General features: G+C 44.7%; 1 protein-coding gene across 1 annotated transcript in view; it reads left to right on the forward strand.

The window, feature by feature from the left end:
- The first annotated feature begins 7,232 nt into the window (after nucleotides 1-7,232).
- Nucleotides 7,233-18,509, forward strand: part of LOC126249347 (Golgi-associated plant pathogenesis-related protein 1-like) — a 124,473-nt gene continuing 113,196 nt past the window's right edge. The window contains exon 1 of the mRNA XM_049951001.1: nucleotides 7,233-7,364. Coding sequence (XP_049806958.1) covers nucleotides 7,233-7,364 — 132 coding nt within the window. The remainder of the gene's footprint in view (nucleotides 7,365-18,509) is intronic.

Genomic DNA, 18,509 nt, shown 5'->3' on the forward strand with positions numbered 1-18,509 from the left:
CTCTCCCCGGTATGCACACGGAGTGCACATTGGTTTTCTTCCCCTCTCTTGCTGCCATATCCTTAAGGGGCCCCATTACGCGCCTGACGTTGAGGCTCCCAACTACCAGTAAGCCCACCCTCTGTGACCGCCCAGATCTTGCAGACTGAGGGGCAACCTCTGGAACAGGACAAGCAGCCATCTCCGGCCGAAGATCAGTATCAGCCGGAGACAGGGCCTGAAACCGGTTCGTCAGACAAACTGGAGAGGCCTTCCGTTCAGCCCTCCAGAATGTCTTTCGCCCCCTGCCACACCTCGAGACGACCTCCCACTCTACCACAGGTGAGGGATCAGCCTCAATGTGGTCAGTATCCCGGGCAGCCACAGTCGTAGTCCGATCGGGGGATGCGTGGGACGAAGTGGCCGTCCCCGGCAAACCCCCATCCGGACCCCCACAGTGATGCCCATTGGCAACAGCCTTAAGCTGTGTGACCGAAGCCAACACTGCGTGAAGCTGGGAGCGAAGGGATGCCAACTCAGCCTGCATCCGAACACAGCAGTTGCAGTCCCTATCCATGCTAAAAACTGTTGTGCAAAGAACGTCTGAATTAATCTACAGAGAGCACAAACAAATCGACACAAAGTTTAAACAGATATTAAAATACAAGATTGCCTAGTAAATGCAGTAATGCTGCTACTTGCGCACTGCTGACACACTGCTCGGCGGCGGAAGGAGACTACGTGATTTTACACTATTCAGGTACTAAAACGCGATGCTACAACTCTCAAATACTATAATACCCCCAAAATTTATGAATTAAACAATGCAAGTACCAAAAACACGCAAATAAATTAAGAATTAAACTATGTAACAAATGAGTGAGCTAGGAGTATACGACTTTCTGCTGGCAGCTGCTTATCCAACGGCGGCAGGGTCATCTGTTACTCGAAGAAAACTGTGAAACGTGATCCCCATGAAGAATCTTAGATATAAAGATTTGTGAAAGTTATTCAAGAGAAAACCACTCTAGTAAATGGTTTCAACAATCAAGGACACACAAGTGCTATTATTTTGTAAACATGTTTTCCCAATTGGTACAAGTATTAACAGATCGGAGAAAGTAAATTATATTAAGTAAAATCAATTAGTCCTAGAATATATTCTGTCTGACAAAATAACTAAAGCACCAAGAAAGGGAGGAGGAAACGAAATAAAACTTAAAGGGTTGAGATGGTATGTGATGTTACTGCAGAGATTAGAAAATTTACACTGCTGGCCATTAAAATTGCTACACCACGAAGATGACGTGCTACAGACGCTAAATTTAACCGACAGGAAGAAGATGCTGTAATATGCAAATGATTAGCTTTTCAGAGCATTCACACTAGGTTGGCGCCGGTGGTAACACCTACAACGTGCTGACATGAGGAAAGTTTCCAACCGATTTCTCATACACAAACAGCAATTGAGCGGCGTTTCTTGGTGAAACGTTGTTGTGATGCCTCGTGTAAGGAGGAGAAATGCGTACCATCACGTTTCCGACTTTGATAAACGTCGGATTGTAGCATATCACGATTGCGGTTTATCGTATCGCGACGTTGCTGCTCGCGTTGGTCGAGATCGAATGACTGTTAGCAGAATATGGAATCGGTGGGTTCAGGAGGGTTATATGGAACACCGTGCTGGATCCCAACGGCCTCGTATCACTAGGAGTCGAGATGACAGACATCTTATCCGCATGGCTGTAACGGATCGTGCAGCCACGTCTCGATCCCAGACTCAACAGATGGGGACGTTTGTAAGACAACAACCATCTGCAGGAACAGTTCGACGTCGTTTGCAGCAGCATGGACTATCAGCTCGGACACCATGTCTGCGGTTACCCTTGATGCTGCATCACAGACAGGAGCGCCTGCGATGGTGTACTCAACGACGAACCTGGATGCACGAATGGCAAAACGTAATTTTTTCGAATGAAATGAGGTTCTGTTTACAGCATCATGATGGTCGCATCCGTGTTCGGCGACATCGCGGTGAAGGCACATTGGAAGCGTGTATTCGTCATCGCCATACTGACGTATCACCTGGCGTGATGGTACGGGGTGTCATTGGTTACACGTGTCGGTCACCTCTTGTTCGCATTGACGGCACTTTGAACAGTGGACGTTACATTTAAGATGTGTTACGACGCGTGGCTCTACCCTTCATTCGATCCCTGCGAAACCCTACGTTTCAGCAGGATAATGCACAACCGCATGTTGCAGGTCCTGTACAGGTCTTTCTGGATATAGAAAATGTTCGACTGCTGCCCTGTCCAGCACATTCTCCAAATCTCTCACCAATTGAAAACGTCTGGTCAATGGTGGCCGAGCAACTGGCTCGTCACAATACGCCAGTCACTACTCTTGATGAACTGTGGTATCGTGTTGAAGCTGCATGGGCAGCTGTACCTGCACACGCCATCCAAGCTCTGTTTGATTCAATGCCCAGGCGTATCAAGGCCGTTATTACGGCCAGAGGTGGTTGTTCTGGGTACTGATTTCTCAGGATCTATGACCCAAATTGCGTGAAAATGTAATCACATGTCAGTTCTAGTATAATATATTTGTCCAATGAATACCCGTTTATCATCTGCATTTCTTCTTGGTGTAGCAATTTTAATGGTCAGTAGTGTATAAAGAACTTGGCAGTACAAGTCCACTTAGCAGTACGATATTGTACCCGCAGTGACCTGGATGCATGCACTGCTTCGATTGGAAATGACGTCATAAACCCGCTGTATCGTCTCTTGAGGTAAGCTGGTGCACAGCTGTCGTAACTAGTCATTGATACCCTGGATACTGTGACTCAGGACGGAGTTGACGTCCGATCTACTTCCACACATAATCTATTGGGGACAGATATGAGAATCTGCTGGTCAGGAGTACCTCAGCATCACGCATACACTTCATACAGACATGTGTCATGCTTTGATAGGCACTATCCTGCTGAAAAATTGCACCATGTTACTGTGCCTTGAGAAGACGTAGCATTTCCGTGACGTATCGTTCTGCCGTCAGAGTTCCCTCTACCACTACCAGCTGTGACATGAAAGCATAACCGATGGCTCCCCACACGATAACGCCAGGATTTATACCACCGTACTTCTCCAAGACATTGGAAAAATGGGACGTCTCAACAGGCCGCCATACTCGGTGGCGATGGCCATACGGGTTAGTGCAGAACCAAGACTTATCGCTGAACACCATGTGATCCCATTCACCAGCAGTCCATGCGGTACCACTATAAATGCAGCCGTTTGTATTGTGGTGTTAACAACAGCCCATGCATGAGAAAATAATTACCCTAGTCCGGCTGCTGCTAGTCACTGGCCAATAGTACAAGACGATACAGAATGTTTTAGGGAGTCCATTACTTGTCCTCGGATCGCAGGTGCAGATGTGAAGGGGTTATGATATGCTTTGTGCACAATACGCGATCCTCCCTTGTGGTGATCAGAGGTGGTCGACTGGAACATTAACGAGTATGCCTGCCCTCACTTACCCATGCTGTCCAACATCGGGCCAGTCTCACATCTGAATACCCCAAAAATCTGGATAGTGCACGATTCGATCATCTTGTCAAATGGAGACCCACAATGAGCCACTCTCAAACTCTTGTCAGTTGCTGATAATGCTGTCTCACACGAATGCGCGGCATCTCCGTGTCCTTCACAATTAGCACTCATCTGAAGCTGTTTAAGTCCCTTACATAACTTATTACGCCTGGTAACAACACTGAACACGAACAACATACCGAATACCTGTACATATTATAAATTAAAAGTTCTCCGTCGCGGTTTTTTTTTCTGTATGTGAAGGCACTACTGTAGGAACTACCGTAGGGATTTTGGTACGGATTTCACAGTTAGGTAGAATGATTCGAGAGAATTTTTTGTGTATCTAATTTATTAACACTACGCCAGACAAGTCGTCTGGCTGTAGATAATTAGTGCTACCCGTGTGTAGGCGGGATGAGTCGCTAGTTCTGTGTAGTTCTTAGCGATGTGTTTCTTTATTATGCCGTATTATGCCATGCTTAGCTACAGTAATTCTGGAAAGACGTGGGCTGACGGAAGAGCATATCTTCGATTTTCATAACGAGACTTACATCACCTGCAAGCTCGTACGCTCTGTCATTACTCTTGTACACTGTCTAGTCACATTAATGTGACCACCTGTCAAAAGCCTGAATAACCGTCTTTTGCAGTGCGTACCGCTGCGAGACGCGCAGTAATAGTGTCAATGTTCTGAGAGGTACCGACAGGGATGTGGCTCCATGCCGACTCCAGTGCTGCGGCCATCTGCGCTAGGTTTCTCGGCTGAGGATCCATGGCGCGAACAGCCCAATCTGGGTGGTCACACAGATTCTCGATTGGGTTTAAATCTGGGGAGTTTGGTGATCTGGCGAGCACGGTAAACTCATCCCAACGCTGTTCGAAACACGTATGTACACTACAAGCTGTGTACACCTTGTATTGTCCTGCTGGTAGGTGTCATCGCCCCGAGGAACAACAAACTACTTGTAGGGCTGGACATGGTCCCCAAGGACAGATGAATACTTGTGTTATTGTATTGCGCCTTCCAGAATGACGATATCACGTAAGGAATGCCACGAAATATTCCCCAGACCATTGCAGGGTTTTTGCTTTCAGACGTTTCACGCCGTATACGCCATCGGCCTCTTGTCCGGTGGAGCATAAAACGTGATTCATCTGAAAAAGTCATCTGTCGCCACTCATTGGATGTCCCGTTGCGGTATGGGCTTGCAAATTCCAGTCTTCGTCAACGATGAACAGCAGTCAGCACTGATGCATGAACCAGACGCCAGCTGCTGAGGCACATACGCAGCAGCATTCGGTGACCGGTCGTAGCCCCTTGATTTATCTGGGAGGTCAGTTGCTCAACTGTCGCACGTCCATTCACTGTACACATCTCAGCATTTGTCGTTCACCCCTGTCATCTATGACCCGTGGTGTACCACAGTAGACGCTGCGCCTAGGTAGGGATTTAGCAAATTTCTTCAGATATGCCATCTCCAACTGGAACATTTCATTGATGATTAGATGCCCTAGAGCTTTCAAATTCCGGGGATGTTAATTGCTACGTATCACACGCTGCTCCAAACTGTCCCAGAGATTTTCTACGATTAAGATCGGGTGATTTTGCGGACCAGTTAAGGTGACAGGACGCCTGAGTTTGTCTGTCAAACCAGGAATGTATGCATACAGGACGGCCGGAGTGGCCGTGCGGTTCTAGGCGCTACAGTCTGGAACCGAGCGACCGCTACGGTCGCAGGTTCGAATCCTGCCTCGGGCATGAATGTGTGTGATGTCCTTAGGTTAGTTAGGTTTAATTAGTTCTAAGTTCTAGGCGACTGATGACCTCAGAAGTTAAGTCGCATAGTGCTCAGAGCCATTTGAACCATTTTTATGCATACAGCCTTGTAAACACAGCTGTTGTCATCCTGAAAGACTTTTTAATCGTGACGATGTAGAAGAAAGGGAAACATTTAAGGCACCAAGAGCGTTGAAATAAACATCCTGCATAATTTTCGTGGTAACCTGAATGAGTAGGCCGAAGTCAAACGCCACGAAAACACCATAAAATCACTTTGAGTTTGAGGTACACACTCTGCATGCTGCGTGTTGTAAGAGTGCAGATATCGATCCCGTACTTGACAGATCGAATCTACCCTTACGCTTCTTCGTTAGAGTGGAGCGGCATCGCTTACGGGACCGTCCCCTACTTGTAAAAGGGACGGGTTGCGCCCTGGAGAACGTTTGGTGCGAAGGAATGAGTCAGTCGCGCTAGAGCCATCATACGAGGAGGACGCGTATGAATGTGAGAAAAGCGATCGTTGTTAAAATAATAATTTTTAGGCGCATGATTAATTTCGTATCGAGGAAGTCGTTATTTAATTAAAAGGCGACTGTACTGTAAGGAATCAGCAATGGTAAACTCATGTAAGTTCGGGACAACTAAGTGACGTTAATTATAGTGTGAGTGCAATCAGAAAAAGTAGGAATGTGGTACTTGACATTATAGTGAAATAAATTAACTGTGTCGTGTTAAAGTGTACGCATATTGCAGCCTCTTCATTATTATTTCAGTATTTTGGAAGGGACTGAGTTATAGAACAATGTGGGAGAACAGATAGGGCATGCGTTGAGGCACACAGTCAGAACTTTGGTTACCGGCGCATGTAAGTTGGGAGTAAGTTTGCCCTCCATAACCGTTTTCCAATTTTCCAGCCAGCCAGACTATAGCAAGTAAAAATCAAGTATAAACCAACAAATCAAACGGAATGGCGCCTTACAATGTTAAAAGCCACCCTGCGCCCTCGGAGCACTCGACGTCTTGCATTACTTGAAAAGAGAAAAATGGACCAAATTACACGCCTCCATTCAGCAACTGTCCAGTTTATGTGTTGTTTAGCTCAACGAAGACGTGCAGCTTTATGTGCTGCTGTGAGAAATGGCATTTTACTGGTGCCCGGCTCCAAATGTCCATTGCATGCAGTCTCATTCGCAGTGTTCACTGGGAAACTGGTTGAGAAGGACCTGCATTCACTGACAACTTACTTGTTTGAAACCGGTTGTCATTGACAGTGCATAACACTATTATCTGGTCGTTTTCGGCTAGGGTCTTTCTACATCTATTGTTTACTTAGGTGCGAGCTGTGCGCCGTTCCTTATAGACAAATTGGGCATTTCACATCGATACATTTACAAATTGGGCATCATTGACAGTGAGGTGTTGGACACGTTCAAACACGATAACTCTTTTCTGCCATCGAGCCACGTCTCCATGTCGATCCAGCTTTCTGTCCTGTTCCACATAACTGACTGGCACATACATTGCACTTCATTGCCACGACGTACGTCAGCGGTGGAGGGTGACACGACCTACCTGGTACCAGCTCTACACTATCTACAGCGCTCCAGAGCGAACATTACGCTCTTTCAAGGGGGCGAGTGATGTTTTATCCGGTGAACCTACTTTGGAAACCTATTTTGAGGTGCCTCCAACCTACGGAAAGCGCACTGTCTGGATGTCAGCTTGTTTGTTGATTTATTTTACCTGTTACTTATTTTTTTGCGACTTTTACAGCCTGTCATTGAGTGAAAGCTGCCATCCCCATGCAGTAGCTATCGGTTTAACTATATCAATTCGAATTTGACGTGCAGGGACAGATGTGAAGCTCGAGCGTCATGGTAGAAGGTTGTGGGCATGTAGACCAGGCCTGTTTACCGATCAGCTCGTGCGAGCTGCCTCGCGCACCGATCAGCAGTGAGCAAGCGGCTGGCTCACGGCGAGTAATGGAAAAGAAAGAGGAAGAGAGGGTAGGAGGAATCGGAACAAGGTAGCTTGGCACGAAAAACAGTTTTCAACAACTCTATTCTACGGTAGGTAAGAGTTCTACGGGGATGTATCGTTTCATGGTGGATAGCTAACGCAATTCGTGCCAAATTTATGTCCTAAAACTGAGAAATGACAATGAAATGAAACTTAACATGCGACAGCTAAGTAAGAAAAATATTTGTTACGGCTGGTGCAACCTTTTGATGTATGTCGTTTTCGGACAAAGTTTAAATTGCCAACAATATGTATTTCGTGTCTGTTGTATTCAGACATTAAGCATAGAAACACTACATGTCAATGAATACTATCACTTATTTTGCTTTCCACAAAAGCGTCAGCGTCTGGTTCCATTTTCTAAGTAATGCTAATTCGATGACAAGCTTTCGACTTGAAGTCCGTCAGTGAGCTTCTATCGCGGATTTCGTTCCCTTCATTACAGAAACAAGTTTCTCGCACAAATAAGACATCGACATAATTGTAGCTCAGACTTGTGACGTTTTGGAAATTTATGAAGAAAGTCTTTATATGAGTCTACAATACTAACTTTATTGTGAAACTTATTGCTAAATTGTCTGTCACACTGCACGTCTCTAAGCACTAATTGTATCTAGGCATCCGGCATTGACGTATTGTAAATTGATGCTGATGTGTCTGATCTTCACTTTATTTTCATTCCTCTGAGGATACCGCATAGTTCGCACTTTCGCTGCGCTGCATAATGACATCTGACGGCCACATTATATCGCGAACACACACTTCTCAGGCGGCGAGCGAGACTGAGCGATCGTACTCACTTAGACGCCTCTTAAAGACTGGAAAGTTGCACAGGTCACACCAATAATGGAACCAAGCGAGGTAACGCAGTGGTTAGCACACTAAACTCGCATTCTGCAGGACCACGGTTCCAATCCGCGTCCAGCCACCCTGATTTAGGTTTTCCGTAATTTCCCTAAATCGCTTCAGTAAATGCCGTAATGGTTCCTCTGAAAGGACACGGCCGATTTCTTTCCCTAATCTGATGGGACCGATGACCTCGCTGTTTGGTCCCCTCCCCCAAATCAGCCTACCAACCAACCAATATTCAGGAAAGATAGTAGGAGTAATCCAGTGAACTACAGGCCCACATCATTAACGTCGATGTGCAGCAGAATTTTGGAACATATTTTGTGTTCGAACATTCTGAATTACCTCGAAGAGAACGGTCTACTGACACACAGTCAACACAGATTTGGAAAACATCGTTGTTGTTAAACACAACTAGCTCCTTATTCACACGAAGTGTTGAGTGCTATTGACAAGGGATTTCAAATTGATTCCGTATCTCTAGATTTACAGAAGGCTTTTGACACTGTACTACACAAGCGGCTTGTAGTGAAATTGTGTACTTGTAGAAAATCGTCGCAGTTATGTGACTGGACTCGTGATTTCCTGTCAGAGAGGGTTGTGGTAATTGATGGAAAATCATCGAGTAATACAGAAGTGATTTCTGGCGTTCCCCAGGATAGTGTTTTTATAGGCCCTTTGTTGTTCCTGATCTACACTTCTGGAAATGGAAAAAAGAACACATTGGCACCGGTGTGTCAGACCCACCATACTTGCTCCGGACACTGCGAGAGGGCTGTACAAGCAATGATCACACGCACGGCACAGCGGACACACCAGGAACCGCGGTGTTGGCCGTCGAATGACGCTAGCTGCGCAGCATTTGTGCACCGCCGCCGTCAGTGTCAGCCAGTTTGCCGTGGCATACGGAGCTCCATCGCAGTCTTTAACACTGGTAGCATGCCGCGACAGCGTGGACGTGAACCGTATGTGCAGTTGACGGACTTTGAGCGAGGGCGTATAGTGGGCATGCAGGAGGCCGGGTGGACGTACCGCCGAATTGCTCAACACGTGGGGCGTGAGGTCTCCACAGTACATCGATGTTGTCGCCAGTGGTCGGCGGAAGGTGCACGTGCCCGTCGACCTGGGACCGGACCGCAGCGACGCACGGATGCACGCCAAGACCGTAGGATCCTACGCAGTGCCGTAGGGGACCGCACCGCCACTTCCCAGCAAATTAGGGACACTGTTGCTCCTGGGGTATCGGCGAGGACCATTCGCAACCGTCTCCATGAAGCTGGGCTACGGTCCCGCACACCGTTAGGCCGTCTTCCGCTCACGCCCCAACATCGTGCAGCCCGCCTCCAGTGGTGTCGCGACAGGCGTGAATGGAGGGACGAATGGAGACGTGTCGTCTTCAGCGATGAGAGTCGCTTCTGCCTTGGTGCCACTGATGGTCGTATGCGTGTTTGGCGCCGTGCAGGTGAGCGCCACAATCAGGACTGCATACGACCGAGGCACACAGGGCCAACACCCGGCATCATGGTGTGGGGAGCCATCTCCTACACTGGCCGTACACCACTGGTGATCGTCGAGGGGACACTGAATAGTGCACGGTACATCCAAACCGTCATCGAACCCATCGTTCTACCATTCCTAGACCGGCAAGGGAACTTGCTGTTCCAACAGGACAATGCACGTCCGCATGTATCCCGTGCCACCCAACGTGCTCTAGAAGGTGTAAGTCAACTACCCTGGCCAGCAAGATCTCCGGATCTGTCCCCCATTGAGCATGTTTGGGACTGGATGAAGCGTCGTCTCACGCGGTCTGCACGTCCAGCACGAACGCTGGTCCAACTGAGGCGCCAGGTGGAAATGGCATGGCAAGCCGTTCCACAGGACTACATCCAGCATCTCTACGATCGTCTCCATGGGAGAATAGCAGCCTGCATTGCTGCGAAAGGTGGATATACACTGTACTAGTGCCGACATTGTGCATGCTCTGTTGCCTGTGTCTATGTGCCTGTGGTTCTGTCAGTGTGATCATGTGATGTATCTGACCCCAGGAATGTGTCAATAAAGTTTCCCCTTCCTGGGACAATGAATTCACGGTGTTCTTATTTCAATTTCCAGGAGTGTATATAAACGATTTAGGAAACAATGAGAGCAGCCGTCTTAGGTTGTTTACAGATAATGCTGTGGTTCATCGTCTAATAAAGTCATCAGAAGGTCAAAACGAATTACATAACGATTTAGAAAAGATATCTTATGGGACGAAAATTGTCAATTGACCCTAAGTAATGAAAAGTGTGAGGTCATCCAGATGAGCACTAAAAGGAATCCGTTAAACTTCGTTTACACGATAAATAACTCTAATTTAAGGCCGTCAATTCAACTAAATACCTTGGAATTACGATTACGAATAACTTAAATTCGAAAAAATGCTGTGAGGAAGGCAAACCAAAGATGCGTTTTATTGGAAAATATAACAGATCTACTAAAGAGACTGTCTACTCTGCGTTAGTCAGCCCTGTTTTGGAGTAGTGCTGCGCGGTGTAGGATCGTTACCAGATAGGATTAATGGAGTACATCGAGAAAGTTCTTAGAAGAACAGCACGTTGTGTATTATCGAGAAATAGGGGAGAGTGTGTCACTGACATGATACAGGATATGGGGTGGACATCACTAAAACAAAGTCGTTTTTCGTTGCGGCAGAATCTTCTCACGAAATTTCAATCACCAACTTTCTCCTCCGAATGCGAAAATATTTTGTTGACGCCGACCTACATAGGCAGAAACGATCATCATAATAAAATAAGGGATATCAGAGCTCGCGCGGAAAGTTATAGGTGTTCGTTTTTTACGCACACTGTTCGAGATTGGAATAATTGAGAATTATTGTGAAGGTGGTTCGATGAACCCTCTCCCAGGCACTTAAGAGTGTTTTGCAGAGTATCCAAGTAGATATAGATGTAGATGTAAACAAGCCTGATCTGGATGACTGTATATATAGAGCAAGAAAATAACAGCAAATAAGACCATAGATACAAGACTTGCCATTTATTGCTATTCGGGGGTACACCTGCTCAAAGGAGAAAATAACTGTCGCGGCAGAAGGTAGTGGTAAAGTCTCCCCAGGGAGTGATAAAAACGAGAATCCCACGGAGTGGTGTTAGAAGTTGCGGGACTCTGCCACTAGGGATGGCTCCGACAGGCCGACGTCCGCACGACTCCATCACCTAAACGAGAGAGCAAAGACTCCAAGCTTCACTAGAGAATCTTTCTGAACGGCTGCCTATAACGTTGTCTGATGAGTCTGGTGAATGATGTTGATTTTTTGATTTGCACTTCAAATTCTTCACTTTTTCCAATGAAAAGTAATTTTGTGGGCAGATGCTGATGAAATGTGTTTTTCTCCTTACTTCGCAATCCAGGTTTCCTTTACAGTTTTTTCGCCTGGTTCATGTGAAGGGTTTTCGAAGTATTCTCCAGATGCTTTTTTATTCTTTTCAAGTCAGTAAATAAGAATGATCCCTTCTTCATCCCAAAAAACACTGACCATAACGCCGGCCGGTGTGGCCGAACGGTTTCAGGCGTTTCAGTCTGGAACCGCGCGACCGCTGCGGTCTCAGGTTCGAATCCTGCCTCGGGCATGGATGTGTGTGATATCCTTAGGTTAGTTAGGTTTAAGCAGATCTAAGTTCTAGGGGACTGATGACTTCAGATGTTAAGTCCCATAGTGTTCAGAGCCATTTGAACCATTTTTGAACTGACCATAACATTTCCGGCAGTTGTAATTAAAATCGCATTTTTTTGTGTGACGGCCACTTATTTTCTGGCGTTATTTGGGGAACCACGTCTCATTGAGAGTAACAAATCCGCGCACCAAAGTTGTTTTGGTCTTTATAAAACTTTTCAAACATTTCCAAGTTATTCTTTTTACTAATCGGCGTCCAACAATTGCAGAATGAATGTTGAAAGATATTTGTGATAATTATTCGTGTAAAATGCAGCATGCAGTAATCTCCCGTTACCACATTATGTATGCGCCTCCTCAACATTTTTGTCTGTATGCGCATATCACGTGGAGCATCGTCAAGAGAAGTACAGCACACTTAGCTTTTGCTGTCTGTTTCTTCATCGTCAAAACAAAAGATGGAAAGTCATTATTACCATTCAAAAACATTGAATGAACATTCGTAGGCGATAAACCGTCCAAAATAATTTTATGAGAGGCTAGTATTCCATTTTATTTATTTCAACGAAACACTCCTTTAGAAAGTTGTGAATACAAAGCTACTCCGTAACGCAAGCAGCCACTCGACTTACGTTAAGGTACAACGCGTTCCAGTACAATAAATATGAAGTGTCGTTAAAATCAACGCCATCGTTGCGTCAAGTCTAAAAATTATGTCCTTGCCCGAGTACGAGGGTTGGGACTTAAATAGTGGCAACTATTTATTCACAACTGATACAAAAGAGTTGCATGTTTGCACCCGTTACTGTCCTTCAAAGTAGTCACCAGCGTTTTGTAGAACCCGTTGCCAGCGATGTGGAAGGCGTAGTATACCGTTAGCAGAGCCTGTTCTGTTGGTGCGAATGGGTGTCGGCTTCTGCCAATTTTTCCATGCGTCTGCAAAGAATTCGTGTTAGTATTATGTAACCGCGACTTATTAAAATGATAGTTTGGTAATTTTCACACCTGTCAACACCTGCTTTCTTTGGGATTGGAATTATTATATTCTTCTTGAAGTCTGAGGGTGTTTCGCCTGTCTCATACATCTTGCTCACCAGATGGAAGAGTTTTGTCATGGCTGGCTCTCCCAACGCTATCAGTAGTTTTAATGGAATGCAGTCTACTCATGGGGTCTTGTTTCGGATTAAGTCTTTCAGTGCTCTGTCAATTCTTCACGCAGTATCACATCTCCCCTTTCTTCTTCATCTATGTTCTCTTCCATTTCTATAATATTGCCCTCAAGTACATCCCCCTAGTATAGACCCTCTATAAACTCCTTCCGCCTTTCCGTTTTCCATTCTTTGCTTAGAATTAGCTTTCCGTCTGACATCTTGATATTCATACAAGCGGTTCTCTTTTCTCCAAAGGTCTCTTTAATTTTCCTGTAGGCAGTATCTGTCTTACACCTAGTGATATATGCTTCTACATTTTAACATCTGTCCTGTAGCCATCCTTGCTTAGCCACTTTGCACTTCCTGGCGATTTCAATTTTGAGACGTTTGTATTCCTTTTTGCCTACTTCATTTATTGCATTTTTATATTTTCTCCTTTCATCAATTAAGTTCAATATCTCTTGTGTTACCCAAGGATTTCCACGACCTCTCGACTTTTTACCTACTTGATCCACAGCTGCCTTCACTATTTCATCCCTCAAAGTCCCCATTCCTCTTCTACTGTATGTCTTTCCCCTGTTCTTGTCAATCGTTCCCATATGCTCTCTCTGAAACTCTCTAAACCTCCGGTTCTTTCAGTTTATCCAGCTCCCATCTCCTTAAATTCCTACCTTTTTGCAGTTTCTTCAGTTTTGATCTCCAGTTCATAACCTTTAGATTGTGGTCAGAGTCCACATATGCCCCTGGAAATTTCTTAAAATTTAAAACCTTGTTCCTAAATCTCTGTCTTACCATTATATAATCTATCTGAAGCCTTCCAGTATCTCCAGGCCTCTTCCAGGTATACAACCTTCTTTCAAGATTGTTAAATCAAGTGTTAACGATGATTAAGTTATGCTCCGTGCAAAATTCTACCCTGTAGCTTTCTCTTTCATTCCTTACCCGACTCCATATTCACCTACTACTTTTCCTTCTCTTCATTTTCCTACTATCGAAATCCAGTTCCCCAAGACTATTAAATTTTCCGTCTACCTTAACTATCTAAATAGTTTCTTTTATCGCATCATACATTTCTTCAACTTCTTCATCATCTGCGGTGCTAGTTGGCATATAAACTTGTACTACTGTGGTGGGCGTGGGCTCCGTGTCTGTCTTGGCTAACACATGCGTTCACGATGCTGTTCTTAGTAGCTTATCCACGTTCTTAGTTTTTTTATTCGTTATTAAACCTACTCCTGCTTTACCCATATTTGATTTTGTATAAGACTGTATTCACCTGACCAGAAGTCTTGTTCCTCCTGCCACCGAACTTCACTAATTCCCGCTATATCTAACTTTAACGTGTCCATTTCCCTTTTTAAATTTTCTAGCCTACCTGCCCTATTAAGGGATCTGACATTCCACGTCCGACCCGTAGAACGCCAGTTTTGTTTCTCCTGGCAACGGCGTCCTCCTGAGTAGTCACCGCCCAGAGACCCGAATGGGGAACTAGTTTACCTCCGAAATATTTCACCCAAGAGGACGCAATCATCATTGAACTTCACAGTAAAACTGCATGCCCTCGGGAAAAATTACGGCTGTACTTTCCTCTCGCTTTCAACCGTTCACTTTACCAGCACAGCAAGGCCGTTTTTGTTGATGTTACAAGGCCAGATCAGTCAGTCGTCCAGAATGTTACCCCTGCAACTGTTGAAAAGGCTGCTATCCCTCTTCAGGAACCATACGTTTGTCTGGCCTCTCAACAGATACCCCTCCGTTGTGGTTGCTCCTGCGGTACGGCTATCTGCATCGCTGAGACACGCAAGCCTCCCCACCAACGGCAAGTTCCGTGGTTCATAAAGTAAAGTCGTTAAAATATCAAGAAGTATGTATATCCTGATACAAATAATAATTCAAATGATGTGGTTAAAAGTCTGTGGGAGGAGACACGACAGTCAGTCAGCGTGCAAGATACCGTAAAAATTAAACTAAATAACAATATTTCGAGCTATAATCCACAAGCTGCGAGTACTTTTAACAGTCACTTTCTAAATTTAGCAGCAAAATTAGGATTAAATGGTTCAGCTGAAGAAGCAAGAGAGTATACAGTGTGAATCACCTAAAACTTTCGCCGCAAATATTGCGGAAATGGAAAGTGCAAGCTTCACAGAACAGATTGGTATTTCTGGACTCGTATTGTTAGCCAATCAGCAGATTGTAATAATACGTACAAAATATATTTTTTGTGAAAACATACAGTTTTGTAAATCGAAAAATTTATACCGACATTAGCAAAGTAAAAGTAGGGCAAATTAGGATACCAGTGGCGTTTCTTGCTGGATTATAGTGCGAATCGTTTTCTAAATGTCATATTTTGAAAATTTTCCACACCGACACTTGTTTGTGACATCCAACCCGCGTACTTGTCAAGTACGATGTTTTTATGTTTGCGTACAGTGTATTTGTATGTTACTTGAGTGCTTTACGACTTAGTAGTCAGTTAGCGTGTGACAGTCCATGCAGTAGATCGTGAGTGTACGATGGGATTTACCAAAATAGAAAAAGCCGACATGCTCATGGCTTATGAAGAGTGTAGGATAGTTCCTTCTTGTATGGGGTATACGGCAAGATATCCCGATAGACGTCAACCACTTTTGCAGTTATTTATCAACCTCTTCAACCAGTTGTATGAAAGTGGTAGAGTAGCAATGTAACAGAATGGAACAAATGACGACAGAAGAGGGGGAAATTAATGTTCTTGCCCCTGTTGCAGTTGATTCACACGATAGCTCCTGCGTAATCCCAAGAGGAAGTGGCATGAATCAGGCAAGAGTACTACGCATTCTCCATCGTTATAGGTTCCATTGTTACGCAGCCTCCTAACAGACTGTCTTCCACAGTTGCTAAAAGACGTTCCTCTGCAGACTAGGAGGAACCTGCGGTACCAACATTATTGCTGTCCAGCGCATAGTGGACGAAGTATTACAGCATGTCTTCAAGAATTGTTTCCAAATCGCTGTACTGGTCGTATAGGGCCTGTACCTTGGCTGGCCCTTTACCCGGAGTTGGCGCCTGTAGACTTTTTTCTATGGGGAAAGCTGAACGACGCTGTCTATACGGACATACCAACTACACCCGATGATATGCAACGACTTATTTCTGCAGCCGGCTTCCACATCTCCGCTGAAATGCTAGCACGTGTGCAGCAGTTGTTCCACATCAGAGTGTAAACGAGTATTGCCGCTGCCTGCGGTCATTTGGAACTCAGCCTGTGATGCTCAGTTGTCTCGTCACTAGTCAGAATCAACATAACTAGAGTCTGCACTTGCGTTGTTCTTTAGTTTGTTCTGCCACACGAATGTACAAGTGTCGATGTGGAAGCTTTTCAAAATACGATAGCTCGTAAACGACTCGCACTAGAATCCTGCAACACTCACCAATGACACTCCACTTTACCCTACTTTTAGTTTGTTAATGTCAATAGGCATTGTTCCATTTAAAAATGTGTGTTTGCCCAAAAAATACATTTTCTATCTATTATTACAGTCTGTTGATTGGATAAAAACATGAGTCCCTGACTACCAATCCATACTGTGGAAACCGCATGTCAACAGCACTTGCTAAACCTCTTCACAAGAAAGGTGACAAGAAATCCTTAAATAATTACCGTCCAATTTCCTTACAGACATCTTTTTCCCGAATATTCAAAAAAATAAAGTACGCGAGGTTACTCTCACATTTAAGTGGAAGTAATTTACTTAACGTACCACAATAGGATTCCAAAAGAGTTGGTCGAGTAGGAATATTACAAGCGTTAAGTAATACAGTATATCCAGCTGATTATTTTTTTGTGGCCTTTCCAATGCTTCTGATTGTGGAGATCATGTTACACTCTTAGGAAAATTCAAGTTTTGTGGAATCGATGGCTTTACATACAGCTGGTTTGAATCATACATAAAAAACAGTGTTCAAAATGTTGTGCTGGATCATTCAAGCAATGATGGGAGGGTAGAAAACTTAAGTGACGGGGGAGAAATCATAAATACAGTCCCACAGGGATCAATTTTGAGTCCACACCTATTCCTTATACGTGTGAATGACTTTCAATTTAACATTCAAGAAGCAGGATTGATACTTCTCGCAGACTATACTAGCGTTATAATAAATCCCATTAGAGAGAAAGCCACAGAAGAGATTGTTAATGATATGCAAAGTGGCTGTTTGAAAATCGGCTCTCCCTTAATTTTGAGAAAACGCACTATATTCATTTCTGTAGATCAAAAGAGCCATACCAACAATTGATGTAGCTCATGAATAGGAGTCAGTAAATAGGGCAGAATGCTTCAAATTTTTAGATGTTCATGTCGATGAAAACGTGAACTGTGACACTTGGATGCTTTGAACATACACATTGCAACGAGTTTTGATATGTTAATTTCATCATATCACCGCCAGAAATATTGACAGTGGATACAATGTTGCTGCCGAAGATATTGATGTGTCGAGGGAATGGATTATTCTCAGTTGTGATGCAGTCCTCAAAGAATTTCAGCCTACTGCACGGCTGATCCCACTCCATATCTCTCAACTGCATCTTTGTACACCGCTGGACGTTCTTTATTTCCATTATAACTTTGAAGTTTATGTCAGGTGCTAAACCAACATTAACATGCTTTGATCCATTGGCAGTCAGTTGATAAGTAGTGCTCAACAACAGCACAGTGTAGCGACTTAGCTGAGGCTCAAAGAGTGATGCAGATGTTGGATATAGCGGAAAGTCGAAGACTGGAAACAATTCCGTGTCCCGTTCTGATACATTACGCGTTGCATCAGGGAGCCTGTCTGCATGCTGAGTTGGTGGTACCAGTGATAGAGCCGGCCGCTGGTGGCCGAGCGGTTCTGGCGCTACAGTCTGGAACCGCGCGACCGCTACGGTTGCAGGTTCGAATCCTGCCTCGGGCATGGATGTGTGTGATGTCCTTAGGTTAGTTAGGTTTAAGTAGTTCTAAGTTCTAGGGGACTTATGACCTCAGCAGTTGAGTCCCATAGTGCTCAGAGCCATTTGAACCAGTGATAGATGTAGTGGAAACTCGAAGTCCGGAAACATTTATCCACGCTGACTTGAGTTTCACTCCAGCAGGTTGGGAGCTGCAACAAGGAATGTATCTGCATGCTGGGTTGTATCTGCCACTGCTGCTCAGTTGTATCAGGCAGTGTATTGCCTACACAATGTAGCTGTTAAACTGAGGAAGAAATAAGAAAAAACCGTGATAAACGCATACATGCACATACACCTATGCATAGCGAATAATAAACATTGAGAGAAATGAATGGTTTAATATTGACAAGCAAGTGAGCGAGTCGGTTGCTTCTACCTGGAAGCGGTAGATCTTCGATTACGCATGATAATGATGATGATGATGATTAACTCTTCACTAAGGAGTACAGAGCACAAGTGGTGGGTTAGCTTGATGGTA

This window comes from Schistocerca nitens, chromosome 3 (assembly GCF_023898315.1).
Source record: "Schistocerca nitens isolate TAMUIC-IGC-003100 chromosome 3, iqSchNite1.1, whole genome shotgun sequence".
Lineage (NCBI taxonomy): Eukaryota > Metazoa > Arthropoda > Insecta > Orthoptera > Acrididae > Schistocerca > Schistocerca nitens.